The 20,182-nt window shown below is 37.5% G+C and overlaps 2 protein-coding genes across 2 annotated transcripts in view; one reads left to right on the plus strand and one right to left on the minus strand.

The window, feature by feature from the left end:
• Positions 1 to 1,157: 1,157 nt before the first annotated feature.
• On the minus strand, positions 1,158 to 13,882 carry pold1 (polymerase (DNA directed), delta 1, catalytic subunit). The gene is made up of 27 exons (XM_016253220.1): positions 13,750 to 13,882; positions 12,730 to 12,928; positions 12,380 to 12,493; positions 12,154 to 12,294; positions 11,935 to 12,060; positions 11,262 to 11,430; positions 11,047 to 11,161; positions 10,817 to 10,946; positions 9,904 to 10,070; positions 9,669 to 9,773; positions 9,355 to 9,495; positions 9,156 to 9,266; positions 8,844 to 9,035; positions 8,667 to 8,755; positions 7,806 to 7,922; positions 7,558 to 7,671; positions 6,579 to 6,726; positions 6,391 to 6,486; positions 6,181 to 6,318; positions 5,918 to 6,093; positions 4,021 to 4,173; positions 2,986 to 3,088; positions 2,775 to 2,907; positions 1,797 to 1,910; positions 1,662 to 1,714; positions 1,479 to 1,576; positions 1,158 to 1,387 (listed from the first exon to the last, which is right to left on the minus strand). Exons 2-27 carry the CDS (start codon positions 12,914 to 12,916, stop codon positions 1,300 to 1,302), a joined length of 3,318 nt encoding a protein of 1,105 aa, XP_016108706.1. The 5' UTR covers positions 12,917 to 12,928; positions 13,750 to 13,882; the 3' UTR covers positions 1,158 to 1,299.
• Positions 13,883 to 18,778: 4,896 nt separating this feature from the next.
• gys1 (glycogen synthase 1 (muscle)) overlaps positions 18,779 to 20,182 on the plus strand; it is a 17,969-nt gene continuing 16,565 nt past the window's right edge. Inside the window, exon 1 of the mRNA XM_016253228.1 lies at positions 18,779 to 18,855. The gene's annotated coding sequence lies outside the window, so the exon portion shown is untranslated. The remainder of the gene's footprint in view (positions 18,856 to 20,182) is intronic.

The raw sequence follows: 20,182 nt of genomic DNA on the forward strand, positions 1-20,182 counted from the left end.
TAATATAATCAGAAAAGCTGAGCTAGTGAGATTTTTTTTGTGTGTAGTTTTGAAATGTCATTCTCAAAATCTCAAAAATCTGATATGTGCTATAAATGGCCACACGTACAGTAGTAAGTGCTCTTGAGTAATACACGTTTTTGGCCAAGAGTAGCTTTAAGAGACAAAAACAGTTGCTCAAGTTAAAACAATGAGGAACTGTTGGCAAGAAATATATATATTTTTTTTATTCCCATAATTTCACCATGTGACCTAGGTTGGCTGAGAAAGATTCTTGTTCTGGTATTATCCATGTGGGATTTCAAATACCTGTATGTAACCCTTAATATAGCTTGGATTTAGGAATATAATGACAGAAACCAAAACATGCATGAATGCAATATATGGGATATATAAAATATTGCCTAGGCCCTAGGATGATGTTTGACTTTTTTTCTCTTTCCCCTTGGTTTCTGAACCCTGCTGAACTGAAAAAAAAAATTTAGTTACAAAAGTAGGTTTCTGGTAAACGATCACTTTTAAAACAAAAGCTGTGGGTTGAATCTCAGATAACAGATTTACTTAAAGCCCAAAACCTGGTCACCATTACTGCGATTACTGGACAAGCACTTTGTTTTCTGATAAAAATAAGACATTTAAATCCATTTCCATCTGATAGCATTTTAAAAATAATATTGACATTAATAATTAAATGTATTTTTTCATAACTATGGGAACAGCCATTATGCCTTCATTTCACACTTGACCTGTAATGAATAAAGATTTTGATTAAAAAAACTCTGATCAAAAAATATTTAAAGCTGCAGTTCGCAACTTTTTTTGTGTTCATAATTTACAAAATTTATATAATAAGCAAATACATCATGAATCAAGTTTCCAAACTGTGTTTTTGGCTTATCCTGAATCACTACAGTACATCTACAATAATATGTTTTAATTTTCTGGCTATTTTAGACTGGTTCTGGTGGGAAGCGCTGCGGAGCACCACAGTACCTGCATGACTCTTCATAGACATAAACAGAGAGAAGCAGCTCCAGCTACAATGTTCATTCACAAGACACATGCAGTTCTGTTTATTAACCGCAAGAGCGCCAAAAGTTACAGACTAAGTAACTTTAAGTATAATGTTAAATCAGCCAAGAGAAGACACCCATTTTTACAAAAAAATGCACTTTATTTATTCAGCGACTAGAAAATTATGATTCTTTACAAAAATGGAGCGAGACAGACTCTTTCACTGAGGTAAGATGAAGAATGAATGTTGAGAAAGCTGAAGGCAAAAGAAAAGATCCTCGTCCATCACCAACCAAAACGGGAGACGAGCTTCTCCTGATCGTCTAAATCTTTCTGCACTTTCTTCCTCATGTAAAAGATGGGGCAGTCTCGACTGAAAAAGAAAGAAAACAAAAAATTGTTTTATTCACTACCACCAACAAAAGTAATTATACTATATAGAATATTTGATATATTGTAAATACCTGGTACACAGCACATCTTCATGCAGTGAACCTTGACAGCGCTGACACTGAGTCCACAGACGAGAGAATTTCTCCTCCAGAGTCGACAGATGAGCGATCTAAAGGACACGGATCTACAATCTTCAGCCCCACTTATGAAGACAAGTTTGCCATGATTTGTACAAATATAAACACAAAACACACCTCTTTCTGATAAAGCTCCGACTCTCTCTTTTTGCAGAAGTCACATACAGCCACTGTAGAGTGGAAAACATTAAGTACGTCAGTTTTGTGATTTGTGGTACTACTGAGACCTAAACATACACACCTAATACATACCATCAGTTTTGAGCACAGCTCGGCAGCCAATGCATGTGCTTCGTTTCTGAGCGAAAGCCATGAGACCACCAACTCTAGATGTCAAGACCGTCTTACAGCGCGTGTGATCGCCCTCTGAAACAACACAGAAAAAGCAGCTGTATTAGCAGAATCATTTCTGAAAGAAATCCTTTTTTACTATAGTTTGCAGTTTGAAATGAATTTGATGAGATCAAAATTTATAACACAAAACAATATAAACATCTTTCTATTATGAAGTTCATGCTGGCTGCACTTTTAAGAAGAAGAAAAAAAAAAGAACAAATAGTGCAGTTTCACAAATAAATACTCTTATGAGCCGGCTGTTTTAATGAATCTGAAAAAAGAGAGTCTGAAAAATCCTTTACTGAACAAAATCACTGAATTGGCCAGAACAGGAACTGAATTAATGTCTGACTCACTAAAAGTAAGGTCACACATTTACTGTTGTTTGGTGAATTTTTTGCAGACCTTTCAATAGGAATCTTTGTAGGAATAGGAAATTTTGTATGAAGGCCAAACATTTTCCCAAACAGATTGTGCAGCGGGTTCAAGTGGGTCACAGAGAGCTGCTTTGTTTGAAAGGGACTTCTGTGTGAGTTGCTGTGTTTCATTCTTTGCTACACTACTGGCAAAGAACAATGGACCTTTTTTTTTGCACACAATTTCACCTGAATGAAACACACCTTTCAAGAAACTGCAAGTCATTACTTTGAGTGATGTCTAACTTGAAATGAAGCAAGAACTGTTCAGTGTACTGAACTTAAATCAGTATTATTACAGGCAAACATCAACAGAGAGAAGTCTACTGTTTCACAAAACATCTTTGAAACATAAGGTTAAAAAAAGTTCCAAAATAAAACATGAGAGCATCTTTCACAACAGGATCGATAGCATGCATTTTCAATACAGATCATTTTCATTCCACGCCAACTTCAAAGCTTAATAGATGATACTCACTCAGCAACACACTCTCAGCTTTGCTCTCGCCCAGTATGGGTTCAAAGATGCGCAGTAAAGGTTTGGACAGCTGCTGCTCCAGGTAGTACTGCGTGTCTATAGGGATGTTGTTCTCCAGCACATAGATGGGGTCCTGAGAGATAGAACTCAACATAAACAACTACAGCGTAGGAAATCCGCCACATAAAAACAGGCAATACACAACACTGACCTCTGATTTCATATATGCTGCCACTCCCTTTGCTGCTTTGATGATGACGTACGGGACTCGGTCTCCGAGGTTTGGAGCGCTACCGGCATCACGCTTCCGCATCCTAAAACCCACGTTTGTGAAAAGTGTTATTGTGCTCGAGTGAACTACTTGCATACCTCCAAACCCTGAATTTTTCATCTAAAAATGTCTTGAAATAAGCAGCTGCGATTGTTTCGGAAAGTTCTCATTTTAGAATAGAGCTCCATGTTATTGAGGTGCCAACACTCATTTGAAAAAAAAACAACCAAAAAAAAACACCAATGTCTACGATAACATCCTAAACTGTAAAATGACCAGAAAAACTTTTTAAAAGATTTAAACAAAGTTTAAATACAATTTTCAACAAAAATAAACCAGTGTTAATTTAGAATCACTAATATACTATTATAGTTTGTTAATATTTAGAATTTTATATTTTCTGTTTTTTACTTTAAATTCAGTTTAATTATTTGCAGTCTTGTCATTTTTATTAGTTTTTTTAATATAATAAATTATATTATAACTATATTTTATATCATTTTTATTTATTAACTTAGTTTTAGATATTCTACTATTTCTAGTTAAACTGAAAAATGAGAAATGTTACCTTGGCAGCCAGCTGAGGGAAAAAAAATACATTTCCATTCATGTTTGTTTTATTTCAAGTAACAAAATAGTTTTCTTATGGTTTTAGTTTTAGCTAACGAACCCTGTACTGAACAAAAATGGCCATCTGAATGAAAACGCAAATTTACTCTCTGACAGTAGGTGGCGCTTATGGAAAAGCACAAATACAGAGGTTACCATGATTATCTCTGTGCACAAAAGCAGCTGTACTTATAAACACCAGGCATCACACACACCAGGCATGCCATTTAAACCTTTCTATACACAGTTCCCTTCAGATAATCGTAAATAAAAACTCCTCGGATTTGTCTCGATCAGGAGAATGGCACATTTCAGTGTCAGAATGGAGAATTTTTAACAGTCCAGATAATAAAAACAAACACGCACCTCTCTGCTAGCTCAACGTGGGCCTGTTTGCCGGCATACTCCTGTGCGGTGCGTGTGAGCTCTTTAGTTATGACCAGCTGACTGATGTCAATGCGGTTGCACAGAAGGTCAGAGATCACCTCTTTAGCATGAGCTACTGCTCCATCAGGGTCTCTGAAACACAAAACACATCGCCATGCCATGTGAATTAATGTGCGTATTGGTATATGCAAGGTACCGTATTGGCCCGAATATAAGACGACCCTGATTATAAGACGACCCTCTTTTTTCCAGATGTACCTTTTGGAAAAAAGCTTTTTAAAAAACAAATCTTGTTTTTTCTCAGTAAAACACATTTTGTCTTCAATTATTTTCATATTGCATATTTTTCCTATTTTAATTTTTGTTTTGAAAGTATGGTAAACCAACATGTACCAACAATCACATAAAAAAAATACACTTTTTGATATACCATAAAAAAAAAAAAAAACGGTAACCCATCTGAATTAGGACATTTAGACTATCCATCTAATAGTAGGTTACCAAAATCTTATTAACAGTAGAAGTTAAATCTTACTGTAGTCTTCAAATCTGGGTACTGTCTTACGTTTTAAAATCACAACACTGGCAGACGAGCCACGAGCACTTTTTTATATGTTCTACATTTCATGTGTTTATGTAACATATTCTACATTAAAAAATAAATTTAGAATGAACAATAACTGCTGTACAAAGAGTAAAAAAAAACAAACAACAATGCAGAAAAGCCGCCTCTTTTTCCGAATTGCGTAGATGACCACTATCTTTCTTTCATCTCTTCTGATAAATTTTCAGTCAAATCGTTTTCTGTGTGCTAGATCAGAGCTAGAGCCCTGCATTTCAGCCCAGGCCCGACGGGACCCGACTTTTTTACGCCCCTTGGTCCGGGCTTCGGGACAATTTTCACGTCATAGTTGAGATGCGGCCGGGTCGACGAGGCCATGCTACCGCGACTGTCAAGAGTGGCTCGACGGTGTTTAGTGTCCCGCAGCAGCATGCTTGCCGTCAGCGCAGCTGAAGAGTTCTGTGTTCAAATGCACGCAATAGGCTTAAGTTTGCCGCAAAGCATCGGCAAAAGTAATTACCATAAATGCGTCAGGGGGAAACAGTAAGGAGATACTTGAATCATTTACTAATAAACTAGTGTTTTCTGAGTCGGTGTCGCAAGGATGAAGTTGTCGATCCTGACTCGCCATCTCTTCATTAGACACGCCTTTAGAGAGAAGTGCATCTTTACGGATTATGATCATAATGAAAGAGTTTTTGTTTTTGATTTGTTTTATTTCGTTAAGTAGTAATTTAAAGCTTTCTATAGATATATTTATCATGTCTGTGAGACATGTATTCGCTGAGTTTCGGTTCATTTTTGTGAAGCGCTCCTGTTGAAGAAGAGACGGCAGAAAGCGCTCCATGTTTGATTTCTTTATTTTATAAAAGCACAATGTTTTGTTGATATTGTGAGTGCACACAAATAAAAGTAGACCCTTTACAGTTACGAATGATGTATTACTCTTACCTTTATGAGCAAAAATGATGGTGTATCCACTAAAAAAAAATGCAAGTGATCGCGCTATCATCGCTATGTCCTGCAAAGCGCGCTTCAGCTTCCACTCTCCGCACAAACTATTGGATACAGCGCACTGAGAACCACTGGTCTAGACCCTGAATATAAGACGACCTCATTTTTTCAGATGTATTTCCAAGAAAAAAACATTGTCTTATATTCGGGTCAATACGGTATGTTGCAACCCCAACATAAACAAAAATGGCTTTTGTTAAGGCTTGTAGAGTCATGTCTTCACTCTTACACATGTTAGTTTGTGCGTCACCATTGCTATCCGAGCACATGGGGGTTTTCTGAGTGTGTCGATGTTTGTACCTGTCGATGAGGATGTTTTGGAGGCATGTGTTGATAAGGTTGGCCACTAGAGGGCAGTTGTCTCGTCTGACGGTCTCAATTCCTTTGCAGTCCATCTTATCATGATGTTCAGCATTAGAAGAGAAATACAACCCGGCGTACCGCTTCTTATTGATCAGCAAATATGGGTAATACACCTGAAAAAGTGTGAAAGAGATTATTAAGCTTCTTAGGAATAATACTTGATGGATTCTGTTGTGAAATCTTGGGAGTTATTTCTGTACCTTCTCAAACTCTAATTTGATTGGTGGAACGAAGTGGGAGGAAACCCAATCGGCAGCCTCCTTTCCCAGATTCATTGTTTCCTGCACTGTGGCCACACCTAGTTTCACCATCACAGAGTCAGTGTCTCCATAGATGACCTGAAACACATTTGACTTGCATCACTGCATGTTTTCAGTGCAAGGTAAAAACACATTCATGTGATTAAATACCTTTGCATCTGCCTGGTAACCATTAGAGATCGTGTATCTTGATTCCACAAGCTGCTTGGTCCGTTCAATCATCTGCCTACCAAAGCCAGTGACGCTCTGCAGATAAAAAAGAAAAACACCGCCTCTTAAAGCATCTCTGTTTGAAACCATCTGACGGTATTTGTCCATGTGTGAGTGCTGAAACTGACCTGAGAGATCTCCAGACAGGGCAGTTTGCCCACCTGAGCCCCTGTAAACCCGTACACGGAGTTTGCACTGATCTTCAAAGCCAACTGCCTTCCATCCAGCACCTGCTTTTTAAAGGGGTCTGTCTCTTTCTTCAGCTCTGACTTTGCCCTACAGGCACATCAGAGTCAAAATTGAAATACTATATATATATATATATATATATATATTCATATTCAAATCCTGGTAAAAGAATGATGTGACTTGATAAGTCAGTGATGTGATGTTAAAGGGATAGTTCACCCAAAAATGAGAATTCTGTCATTAATTACTCACCCTCATGTCATTCCAAACCCGGAAGACCTTTGTTTATCTTCGGAACACAAATTCAGATATTTTTGATGAAATCTGAATACTTTCCAACTCTGTGTAGACAGCAATGCAACTGACATGTTCAAGGCCCAGAAAGGTAGTAAGGACATTAATAAAATAGTCCATGTGACATTAGTGCTTCAACCGAAATGTTAATGTTACACGCATGAGCCTTGTGAATTGCAGCAGAGACTGACACGTAACAGAAGAAATCGTTGAATAAAGTCATTATTATGCAAAAAGTATTCTCGTAGCTTCATAACATTGAGGTTGAATCACTGATGACACATGGCATATTTTAATGATATCCTTTCTACCTTTCTGGGCCTTGAATGTGTCAGTTGCATTGCTGTCTATGGAGGGTCAGAAAGCTCTTGGATTTCATCAAAAATATCTTAATTTGTGTTCTGAAGATGAACAAAGGTCTAAACAGATTTGGAACGACATGAGGGTGAGTAATTAATGACAGAATTTTCATTTTTGGGTGAACTGTCCCTTTAAAATAAGTATATAAATACAGAAGAGACAAATTTGAGGCAAAATAACACATTTTTAATTACACTGACCTATTCATCATCAGCAGTCTTTTTTCTTTTATTTCCTTTCATTTCTTTTAATTGTTGAACTCACCTTTTCCTGGCACTCAGCAGGTTTTCCAGGATCTCAGGGAGAAGGCCCTTCCTCACAGAGCTCTTCACAAACAGATCACCTGTCGGGGTCTTGATGAAATCTTCTGGAGCCAGACTAAAAATGTGCACATGCACACACACAATATATAGAGAAAATAAAAGGTAAATAAATAATTAAATAGAAAAATAAAGGCAGTTTGAAGAAAGTATCACTTTAACACTTTACATAAACACAAACACATATCTCACCCGAGTTTGTCCACCTGGCTTTTCTGCAGGAGTGTAGTGTAACATAAATTATGAGCCATCATGATGGAGGGATACAGTGAGGAGAAATCCAGAGTCGCTATAGGAACACTGTAATACCTGTAGACACGCACACACACACACACACACACACACACACACACACACACACACACACACACACAGTTCCCATTGATGAATCAACTATAAAGCAAATCATCTGCTAAATCTAAATGTTGTTTCATTGTTCCCACCTTATTATTGCATTTTTACATTACATTACACAAAATATTAGTTAAGGCCATTTTTTTTATTAGCTATCAGAAAGAAAAGACTGCAAGGATCTGTTGTCAGCCACTAGAAAGTCTTTGGAATGAATAAATAAATAAATAAATCTCTCTCAAGCACTTGTATTTATTGACACCACAGGTGAAAAATTTGCCGTTAGAAAGATTTTTTTATGTTTTTGAAAGAAATGTCATATGCTCACCGAGGATAAAACAGTAATATTGTAAAATATTACTACAATTTAAAATAACCATTTTCTATTTTAATATTTTCTATACCAATATCCTGTCTTCAGTGTCACATGATCCTTCATAAATCATTCTAGTATGATAATATGGTACTCAAGAAACATTTATTTTTATTATCAATATTGAAAACAGTTATGCTGCTTAATATTTTTGCGGACAGTTCAACATACAAATGTTTCATAACTTTGTAAGTGTCTTTTTATGTCTGTCACTTTTTATCAATTTACAGACACCTAACTTTTTTAAACGATTTTAGATGACCAATTTTTATTTACATGTTCTCTAATTTGAGAATGAAAATATGATCACAAAGGAAGCGGGTACAAACCCTTTCTCTGGTTCTATGACAGTGGCTCCAGTGTAGTCCTCTCCACCCTCTGTCTTCACCACTGGCATCACCAGATCCTGCTTCATAGCCTATAATTAAGCCATTGAAAATACATTTAAGCATAAAGTTTGCTTGGTTTGTTATATTAACATGTGTTACAAAGAGACATGCGCAGACCTGTCTCAGGAGCTGTGAAACCACTTTAATCTGCTGTCCACGAGAGAGCAGGTAGGTCAGGGGCACCCCGGTAACTCTGGCCATTTCCATGTAATTAATGACGCACATTAACTTCTGCAGCAAGCGCAGGGGCAGATATGCATCCTTCAGACAGTACACAGCCAAACGCCTGCGGGTCTGCTCGTTCCCATTCTAATCGAAAAAAAAAAAAAAAACAAGAGAAAGGAAAGACAGGTTTAGATTTACTGCTTTAGATGGAGTTGAGGGATCTGATTGGCTATAAGAATAGGACAGAGATCTGATTGGCTGCACCTGTAGGTCTGTGATGATAGAATGCTGCACATCCTCCTTCTGCTCCTGCAGAAAATGGAAACTGACGGCGTTTAGTGTGTAAGAGCGCAGTTTATAATCCCTCAGCAACACCTACAACACAGAGAAAACTGGGTGAGTCACAGCATGTGCAGTCATGAATCAATATGATGCCACAATTTGAGAGTTTAAGTGTGCACACCTGTAGTAGGTCAAACTGCACACGTCCCTCCATATTGACTGTTTTGTTCTCTCTGCGGCCCATCTGCTTGCTCTGGAAGCTGGAGTCTTTCAGGACCGATTTACTGCCCCACACACGGCCCAGATACGGGAACAATCTCACCTACGGAGAGAAAATAGTGGCTCACAATACCATTCACCAGCATGAATTATAATATAAAACTTTCTGACATGTGCCACCGCTTATACCACTGGGTTTGTGTTTACTTACCATCACAAAACACACACACACACAAAAAGATAAAAATACATAAATCTTAGTAAAAAACAAGTTACCTTTAAGGTTGCAGCTCTGTTGAGGAGGTACGGAAGGTCAAAGTTCTGGATATTGTAGCCAGTGATGATGTCAGGATCCACTGTCCTCACAAACTCAGCCCAACTCTGAGATAATCACACATATACATTATTATTATTATTATTATTATTGCACCATGTACATTTACATTTAAAAGAATATGCACAAGTAAGCATTTCGGCATAAGTATAATTGTGAGAATCTGTGAGTATGTACCTGCAGTAGCAGTTTCTCTTGAGTAAAGCAGAGAATCTGGGAGCCCACTATACTGGCACAGCTCTGTAAGGTGAAGACCGTCCGGATAAATGGCTCCTTCTCTCCCTGACGCTGCACCATAGAGGCGATCTGAATCACAGGATCAATCTCTGGCTCCGGAAACACACCTGTAACAAACACAAACACTTCAGTTATTTACACAGCAGGCTATAATACAAAAGAACAAGCACACAAGTGGCACATGGTGGCTACTACTTACTACTAAGAAAGTTAATTTGGTAATGTGTTACACTGACAAATGGGTTGGTTGGTGTGTGTGTGTGTGAGTGTAAGTATGTGTATATATATATATATATATATATATATATACACACACACATACATTTAACTAGAACGCTGAATGACAAATTCAAAAAGTGATAAAACCCAATTTGGTAGAAATATAGTTGGGTGTAAAAAGTATAACATTAGTTTTCTAATTATACAACTAATATTTCTACTTAAGTATATGTATTAGTTGTATAACATTGTCAATAGCATAAAATGAGTTTTTAGATTATTTGATTGAGGAAAAAAAGTAATTGTAACATTTTTTAATTATTTAACAATAAAAATGTATTAAAAAGTTTTCGTGATTAAATATTAAAAATATATTTGATTGTTAAAAAATACATCATCTAAAACAATGAAAATGTGAACTTGTGGATTGCTAAAGAGTGATGATACTGATACCAAAATTTCCACCAGAAATACTGAGGTCCAACACAATCACTGTGTCAGATTCACAACATCGTACACAACTTTCTACCACATGGTTTTACGGGCTACCACTGAAACCAACACATCAAACACAGAATAAGCTCAAATAAAAGAGCCTAAACAAGGAGAGAAAAACAAGAATCCACAGACACACCTTTTCTTCCAGCACACTCAATATCAAAGCTCAGGACTCTGAGAGGAGCGATCCTCTGCCACTCTTCTTCCGCTGGATGACTGACCAAGTGATTCCATGCCACATCCACCTCATACTGACACAGCGACACCTGAGAGAGAAACACATTAAAGACACACCACATGAGTGTGGCAGTTCAATACCCATTTCCATCGCTCTAATGCCTTAATTGACTGCTTTTATGTTTATACCTTTCCTGGATATTTTGAGGCTGTCTGTCCTTCGCTCCTCTCCTCCCTCAGCCTGTACTTTCCTTTTGGAAGCTCAATCCAGCAGCAACCGACCACATCACTGTCCACCATGAACCTGCGTCACACACACATACAGCAAACCTCGCATGCTTTATCGGGTCGAGCAAACAATGTCCACCACACACCACCGGTTTCAGAAACTTTCAAACACACACCTGATCTCAAAGTCAATGTTGGCTTCATAGGCCTGGTAGCTCTGGGTGGCGAAGTTGGCAAATTTAAAACCCTGCTCAAGGAGACGCTTCGCCGGGGCAATCAGACGCGGCATTGCCATGGTGATGCGCAGAAAATCAAGAGATTTGTTTCCATGGTAGTGATACATACCTTAGCACAAATAGGGAAAAGTCAGTCAGCTATAACACATCACAAAAACAGTTTCACTTGAAATATTGTTTAAAAAAGCTAAATTACACTTTTATTTAACAGGATGCATTAAATTGATCAAAAGTGACAGTAAATACATTTCTAATGTAAAAAATATTTCTATTTCATATAAATGCTGTTCTTTTGAACTTTCTATTTACCAAAGAATAATAATAAAACGAATGGTTTCTACAAAAACATTAAGCAGCACAACTGTTTCCAACATTGATAACAGTAAGAAATGTTTCTTGAGCACCAAATCAGCATATTACAATGATTACTGAAGCATGTGACACTGAAGACTGGAGTAAGGTATTAAAATAGAAAACAGTTATTTTAAATTATGATAATATCTCACAATATTATAACTTCTACTGTAACAATTTTTTTTTAAATAAAATAATTTCCGAGCCCAAACTTTTGAATGGTAGTGCATACACACACGTTTACACTAAGACGACTTACTTTCCTTCTTGGTGATGTCCACTGCCAGCACAGTGACCGCTATATTGTCTTTATTGGACCGCATATCCTTTAATACAGCAGAGTTCAGCTCTCTCTGAAACTCAGCCAAGTGTGCATTTGTAAAACCTGAGAAAGACACAGACATACCATTGAAATCATGGAAGATGTGTTTAATGCATCTCAATGACACTGAGCATATTCCTGTAATTAGCAGCTCACCGTTGGGGGCGGGAACATAGAAATACGGGGCGAATCCATGAACATGGCAGCACACGCTATTTCCACTGTCCGTCACACCAAACATGCGCACTATGGGCACTTTGCCCTGTACCTGCCCGGGCATTCCTGCCACCGCAGATCCTAAACACCGGACAACAACACACTGAGGGAAAGACCTAGATTATGGAGTTTTATGTGTGCATTTGACAGCACGTGTGCATCTCACCCAAGTAATAATCCAGGTCTATCTGCTGGAAAATTAGTGTGTCTGAGTTTGGTTGTAGAGGAGGAGCGTGAGGTCGTTTCCAACGTGGATTGAGATCAGCGGAGAATAAGTCACCTGAGCAAAAGAGGGCAGATCATGCATGTATGTTTTTAAGTATGTATAGGTTAGAATGTAGTTTGATTTTTTTCAAGATAATTATGGGATTTGCTTCATTTTTCTTTTTTGTTTTGTACTGTAACTGTATTCATGGATCAATGTTGTTTTGAATATTTTGCAGACAAACATTTTTTGTGTGTGTGTTTGTAATAATAAATGCAATTTAATTACAAAGAAACAAATCACATACGTACCCACTGGAATGACATCATGACCTGCTTGCCCCTCCCCTGACTCCGCCTCCATTTCCATTTCATCAAATAGAGCGAGTTCCTCTTCAAACTGGGAGGGACTATCCTCCCATTCTGTGTTCATTTTCCCCTTCTTGGCCTGTGAAGCCCCGCCCATTGCAGGGCCTCCATTGCGCCTTTTAAACTCCATTCTAAAGCAGCCCTGCAAAAGCAATTATCAGCTTTTTATGAGCAAATCAAACACTTACCAACGCCCACTTCTATCTTGCCAAATGAAGATGTGTTGAACACAGTATGGGTAACAACGTATTTATAAAGGAATATAATAAAGTGAAGATATAGTGCATGTCACACGACTAAACGACTCAAAAATAAAGAATAACATCAAAACAACCTTAAAGAATAACATTAAAAAGGAGCGCGAGACAGCACTTGCATAAAAGGGGCGGGGTTGACAAAACAGGCGTGCAAATGAGTAGAGGGGCCTTTCAGAATTAGCTGCTTAATCGATTGTTTATAGGTTTGTGGAGTTTGACAGACACGTGACGTTTAAAACAGTTGTGATTTGCAAGCGTTCACTAGTCCTACTTGGAACTATTTCGAAGCTATTGTCTTTGATGATCTGGGTATCTTTAGTTTGGGTCAACATCATTATTGTATTGTGCATAATCAGCAATGTTTCGTTTAACAAGCAACATACACAAAGTACAGGTTATTTAACTTTTGCACACAAGTAACGTTATTCTTTCACTTATAATCTTGACGGATAATTCAGCAACCAAAATAAACATTTATTCAGCACCAGAACGATCGCATAAACAAGATTTAGGCTCATAATGTTTACGTTCACATTGCGGATTATTAAATGCTACACTAGGCGAACTGGACACACAAAAAACTTAGCAACATGCAAAACAACAAAGAGAGGCAGCAAACTCATGCTACATTGCAAAATGAGCTGCATCAGGCAATGTTATATATTAAGGTGAACTCTAGCCACTGAACAAATGCTTAATCTTTCACCTCTTATTCCAGCTCGACCGCTATTACTCCGCATATGTACTTCACAAATCTCCCGCCACTTCTCAGTACTGAGTGTCAGCTTCCACCGGAACCTGAGCAACATCCGTTTTCCCGGTAAATTTGCGTAGGTCCACGAAGGACTGCAATTGGTCGAAACGTAGGAAGTAAATCGCTTGTAAAAGGACGATTACTACTGCCATGTTGAGAAGGTCGTGTTTGAGAAGAGCAATAAAAAACAGTGTTTTAATAAATAAATAGATCGAATGTGAGTCAGAATTATAAGCCACAAAATAGTCTTTAAAAATGTAAATGCAGCCTTTGTACTTTTCCCCATTTTTATCTAGATATTTATTGGAATAAGTTACTTGATGATGCTGTTACACCTGAATATGAAATGGTTGAATATTACAATCTATTTTTATAAGGAATAATAAATAAATAATATGCCATACATAATAATTAATACAAATATTTATTTATTTATTTCATTTATTTTCATTTTACCATGCAAGTCATTAAAAAACAAACTAAGTACTTTATTTAGCATGATTGTTTTACACACAATATTGCCAAAGCATAAGTATATACATTAATAGTTGTCATAGAGAGGGAAAAAAATAATCTATCAGTCATGTTAATAAAAATAACAACATAAAACAATGATAATACCAATATATATATTTTTAAATGAACAGTTACTTTTATGTCAACAACTCCTCTTCCCTAGATTCCAGAATTTCTGTGTGTGTGTGTGCGTATGCATTTATGTGTTGTTGCATTATCTGAAACATAATGCTGTAAATACCCACTCTGCCCTTTCAATTTAAAATTTAAAGTAGCCTACTTTACTATCTTGTGTTTACAGACACAATATTGCCAAAGCATTATACACAAAACAAGTAATTACAAGAAATATAAATATACAATATTAAAATAAAAAAATAACAATAAATAATGAATAAAATAGGAAAAGCATAGAATAGTAGAAACATTTTAAAATATATGTGACCCTGGACCACAAAACCAGTCATAAGTCGCTGGGGGTATATTTGTAGCAATAGCCAACAATCAGTGTTGGGAAGGTTACTTTTGAAACGTAATAGGTCACAGATTACAAGTTACCCTACTTAAAATGTAATAAGTAGTGTAACTTTTCAATTATGTTGAGAAGGTCGTGTTTGAGAAGAGCAATAAAAAACAGTGTTTTAATAAATAAATAGATCGAATGTGAGTCAGAATTATAAGCCACAAAATAGTCTTTAAAAATGTAAATGCAGCCTTTGTACTTTTCCCCATTTTTATCTAGATATTTATTGGAATAAGTTACTTGATGATGCTGTTACACCTGAATATGAAATGGTTGAATATTACAATCTATTTTTATAAGGAATAATAAATAAATAATATGCCATACATAATAATTAATACAAATATTTATTTATTTATTTCATTTATTTTCATTTTACCATGCAAGTCATTAAAAAACAAACAAAGTACTTTATTTAGCATGATTGTTTTACACACAATATTGCCAAAGCATAAGTATATACATTAATAGTTGTCATAGAGAGGGAAAAAAATAATCTATCAGTCATGTTAATAAAAATAACAACATAAAACAATGATAATACCAATATATATATTTTTAAATGAACAGTTACTTTTATGTCAACAACTCCTCTTCCCTAGATTCCAGAATTTCTGTGTGTGTGTGTGCGTATGCATTTATGTGTTGTTGCATTATCTGAAACATAATGCTGTAAATACCCACTCTGCTCTTTCAATTTAAAATTTAAAGTAGCCTACTTTACTATCTTGTGTTTACAGACACAATATTGCCAAAGCATTATACACAAAACAAGTAATTACAAGAAATAGAAATATACAATATTAAAATAAAAAAATAACAATAAATAATGAATAAAATAGGAAAAGCATAGAATAGTAGAAACATTTTAAAATATATGTGACCACAAAACCAGTCATAAGTCGCTGGGGGTATATTTGTAGCAATAGCCAACAATCAGTGTTGGGAAGGTTACTTTTGAAACGTAATAGGTCACAGATTACAAGTTACCCTACTTAAAATGTAATAAGTAGTGTAACTTTTCAATTGCTTTATAAAAGTAATGTAACTGATTACATTTGATTACTTTTTGGATACTTTTCTAAATTTCTAATGTTTTCAACTGTTAATCATTTTCAAACATGTAAACCAGGCAGGGCTAAACTTACAATATGTACTCAACACTGATAACTGTCAGACTTTCGAAATCCTTCATCACTTGAATTAAGATTATAATATTTTAATTTTAAAGGAGACATTGGATGCAAAATATCTTCATTTGCATATAAATGTGTCTTAGCAGTGTGTGGACACAACCACCCTACAATTATGAAAATTCACTCCTTTTTTTAATCCCCCAAAAACCTAAACAGTCTCAGTTATCAAGCCATTTTGATTTTGGAGTGAATACCAGCGCTCTCTTCCACCTTCAATACCACGACTGAGGTGAGACCCTTGAGCAAGGCACCAAATCCCCAACTTTGTTGGTGTGTGTGTTCACTGCTGTGTGTGCGCACTTGGATGGGTTAAATGCAGAGCATGCACAAATTCCGAGTATGGGTCACCATACTTAGCCACATGTCACTTCACTTTCACTAAATTTGCTTATATCTGGCTGCGCAAATCATTTTACTCCAGACTGCTTTCTGAATGAGGGACAATTCAAGGCAGGTTTTTAAAAAAAGTTAAAACTCAAGGATGGATCAGTACCCGCTGTTCATGATCCAGCTGCAAGTCTGGATTCAAACACGGGACACCCGAAGCACAATGGCGCTGTATGTTGGCACACTGCCCACAAGGCTATCGGTGCCAACACACTTTTTTATTTTTTATGATTATTTGCGAATCGCGTTTGCTCTTCCACAGAAGAGAGGGGCGGGGTGAGCAGAGCTTATTAGCATGTAAAGAGATATGCACCGAAACGAGTCGCTGTGAGCAGAGCCGTTTTTGACAAGGTAAAAAGGGTGTTGTTTTACATGACCACTGAGACCATTTCAAGAATACCCTAAAGCAGTGGTTCCCAACCCTGGTCCTGGAGGCACCCCAACACTGCATGTTTTGTATGTCTCCTTAATCAATCACACCTCATTCAGGTCATCAGCTCATTAGTAGAGACTCCAAGATCTGAAATTGGTGTGTCAGAGAAAGAAGATATGCAAAATGTGCAGTGTTGGGGTGCCTCCAGGACCAGGGTCGGGAACCACTGCCCTAAAGAATCATACAAACTTGTGGAAAATGGGCATCCAATGTCCCCTTTAAAGCACAGCCACCACAAAACCAGACTTACTTTAAAATCATTCTGAGGTTAAATACATATTTAAAATAATAACAAGAAATAGTTTAATAGCTATGATAATGTTTTTGAAATCAAATATTTGCACATAGCTATGAGCAGAAACACTGGAATCTAACAATACCTTAGAAAAAAAAGAGTTAATCTTAAAAAAAAAAAACATATACATAAACCCTATCGGATAAGCATGTTATAAACTTTTAAAACATTGGTGATTCATATTTTAGAGCAGTCACTGCAGTTTATGAAAGAACTCAATTAAATCTGTGGGAGTGTGTGTGTGAAAAAATCAGATGTAACCCCCTTTGTAATCCTTAACATTTTCATAAGTAACTGTAATTTAATTACACATTTTTTCTTAGCAACTGTAACTGATTACAATTACTTTTATTTTGTAATTAAATTACGTAGTTCCGTTACATGTAACTAGTTACTCCCCAACACTGTCAACAATACATTGTATGGGTCAAAATGACCAACTTTTCTTTTATGCCAAAAATCATTAGGATATTAAGTAAAGATCATGTTCAATGAAGATATTTTGTAAATTTCCTACTGTAATTCAAACCTTAATTTTTAATTAGTAATATGCATTGTTAAGAACTTAATTTGGACAACTTTAAAGGCGATTTTCTCAATATTTAGATTTTTTTTGCACCCTGATTCCAGATTTTCAAATAGTTGTCACAGTCTTCAGCGGGTGTGCCCAGGAGGGCCACCAGATGACTGTGTTCTGGGAGCACATGGCTTGTGTTGTGTTTGTCTTTTGCCATGTGCTCTCTCCTGTCTATTGTCTGGCCCCTCCCATCTTGTTACCTCGTTATTGTTTTAGTTGCTCCACCTGTGTCTCCCTCGTTAGCCTCCTCGTTTGGTTACTATTTATTCTCCTTGTGTCTGTCATCCTGTGCTGATCCGTCATTTCTCATTGTGTGTGTTTCGTGTCTGCATGTGTGCAGCTTTAGCTCTGCCTGTCTGTTTTTCCCCCTCGGGGTGGTTTGAGTTTGTTTTTGTTTCATTTGTTACTAAAATAAAATACCATTTCTCCAGCGATTGAGTCCTCGCCTCATCTCCCCGCACGCACCGTGACAATAGTTGTATCTCAGCCAAATATTGTCCTATCCTAACAAACCATCAATGGAATGACGATGTAATAATGTATAAATCTCAATAAAAAAAAAGACCCTTGTGACTCTTTTTGTGGTCCAGGGTCACACATGTCTCTAAACATGTATATAAAAGAAACATTTATCGAGACATTAGAACTTAAAAATCTGTAATATATATGTACTGTACATGCATAGTCTTTGGTTATATTGATCAAGGAGGTAGTTGGTTTCTGAGGGTGTGCAGCTATTGGAAAACGTGCACAAAACGCAAAAAGCCAGCGGCTTACTTTCCCTGCGAGTTGCAAGAGGAAAATAGCAGGGATGCAATTGTTCCCCCAACATTCTGTTTAGCCAATCAAATTCTTCATACAGGTAAACGCCTATCTCTTGGGGAAGTGAGCGGTGAGGAGGAAGCGCCGAGAGATCACGGAGGAGGAGTCGGCGTCAGATAAGACACGCCCACACTTTATGACGTACCCTGTCGCGTGCGAGCTGTCACCCTGACGGACAGCCAAATAGTCCTATAATACAAGGCTAATTGGCGCAGGCGGCCCCGCCCACTGTCAAATCATCCTCCTGGTGATTGATTCCAGCAGATGTGAGGCTTGCGCCGCTGAGCGAGGAAAAGACGCTACCGCAGGGTGAGTGCATAACTTACTGCTTTTGTGTGTTGTCAGTCTGAAATTACGTGTTCGTGTGTTTCAAAACCCGTAGAGGAACATTACCGTCCATCTGCAAAGCCCGTGATTCCTGTCACGCGCGGTGCTCTTCGGTCAAACCCACTTTTACAGCCTGCGCTCGACTGGCCAGTCCGTCCTTCCTCAAGCGTGCAGAGGAAAAGCTTGCGACTGCACCCGTATATTTTAAGCATTTTTATATTTATGTCCAGCCAGGAAACGCTTTACTTGTTCTGTTGTTATGGTGACTGTTTGACTGTTCCTGTGTGGTGTCAGTGCGCACGTACGCTCTTCTGCGTCTGAGAGAGAGAGAGAGAGAGAGAGAGACAGAGACAGAGAGAGAGAGAGAGAGAGACTATTATATACTGCGTCTCAGTTATGAATGACAACTCAACAACTCAGAGGAATACTACACAGGGGCTTCATAATTCATGTGGCCACTGCGTGAAGGTGTGTTTATGTTGTATGGAGGACCTTAAAGTACCGTTATGTCGTTCATGAAGCCTCTCTGGGTTTATAGGGACTTGCCTGTGTGGTGTGGGTGCGCACGTGCGCTCTTGTGCGTCTGAGAGAGAGAGAGAGAGAGAGAGAGAGAGAGACTATTATATACTGCGTCTCAGTTATGAATGACAACTCACTAACACTGAGGAATACTACACAGGGGCTTCATAATTCATGTGGCCACTGCGTGAAGGTGTGTTTATGTTGTATGGAGGACCTTAAAGTACCGTTATGTCGTTCATGAAGCCTCTCTGGGTTTATAGGGACTACAAGCCTCATCTCTCAATCACTTTCTGTCTTTCTCGTAAAACAGGCCTCATGTTGCTCAAGGTATGTTGTAAGTGGAGGGTGTGTAAGTGATGGTCTGAATGATTACATGGTGTTGCGATGTATAAAAGGTCATGCCTAGACTTGAGGTGAAGGTACAATGTCACAATGCGTTTGTAGACCTCTCAACTCATGGTATGATTTGAAGATGCACTTGCTCATCTACTAAAGAAGCTTTTTCTAATGTGTTTGTGTGTAAATCCGAGAAAGGAAGAGCAAATGAGCAATGTTGGAAGATGAGTCACTTTGATGAATTGCTGTTGATATAATTTTGTGTCAGGAGAGAATGAGGAAGTGTGTGTGTGTGAGGTGCTTGCTTGAAGGTCATATACTGATGTAGACAGGGCCGCATTAAGACCACATTGGGCCCCGGGGCTATGACTAATTACTGCAGGGCCCCCCATCACAAGAATTTATATATATATATATATATATATATACACACACACACAGTGGGTACGGA

Source organism: Sinocyclocheilus grahami, unplaced genomic scaffold (assembly GCF_001515645.1).
Source record: "Sinocyclocheilus grahami isolate Dianchi unplaced genomic scaffold, SAMN03320097.WGS_v1.1 scaffold27.1, whole genome shotgun sequence".
NCBI classification, from domain to species: domain Eukaryota; kingdom Metazoa; phylum Chordata; class Actinopteri; order Cypriniformes; family Cyprinidae; genus Sinocyclocheilus; species Sinocyclocheilus grahami.

Coding starts and splice junctions, on each gene's coding strand:
- pold1 (XM_016253220.1), bottom strand. CDS start 12,916: ATGGAGTTTAAAAGGCGCAATGGAGGCCCTGCAATGGGCGGGGCTTCA. Junction 6,727..7,557: donor CTGCTGAGTGCCAGGAAAAG/GTGAGTTCAACA, acceptor ATGTGCCTGTAG/GGCAAAGTCAGAGCTGAAGA. Junction 1,577..1,661: donor CGGAGCTTTATCAGAAAGAG/GTGTGTTTTGTG, acceptor CGTGTCCTTTAG/ATCGCTCATCTGTCGACTCT.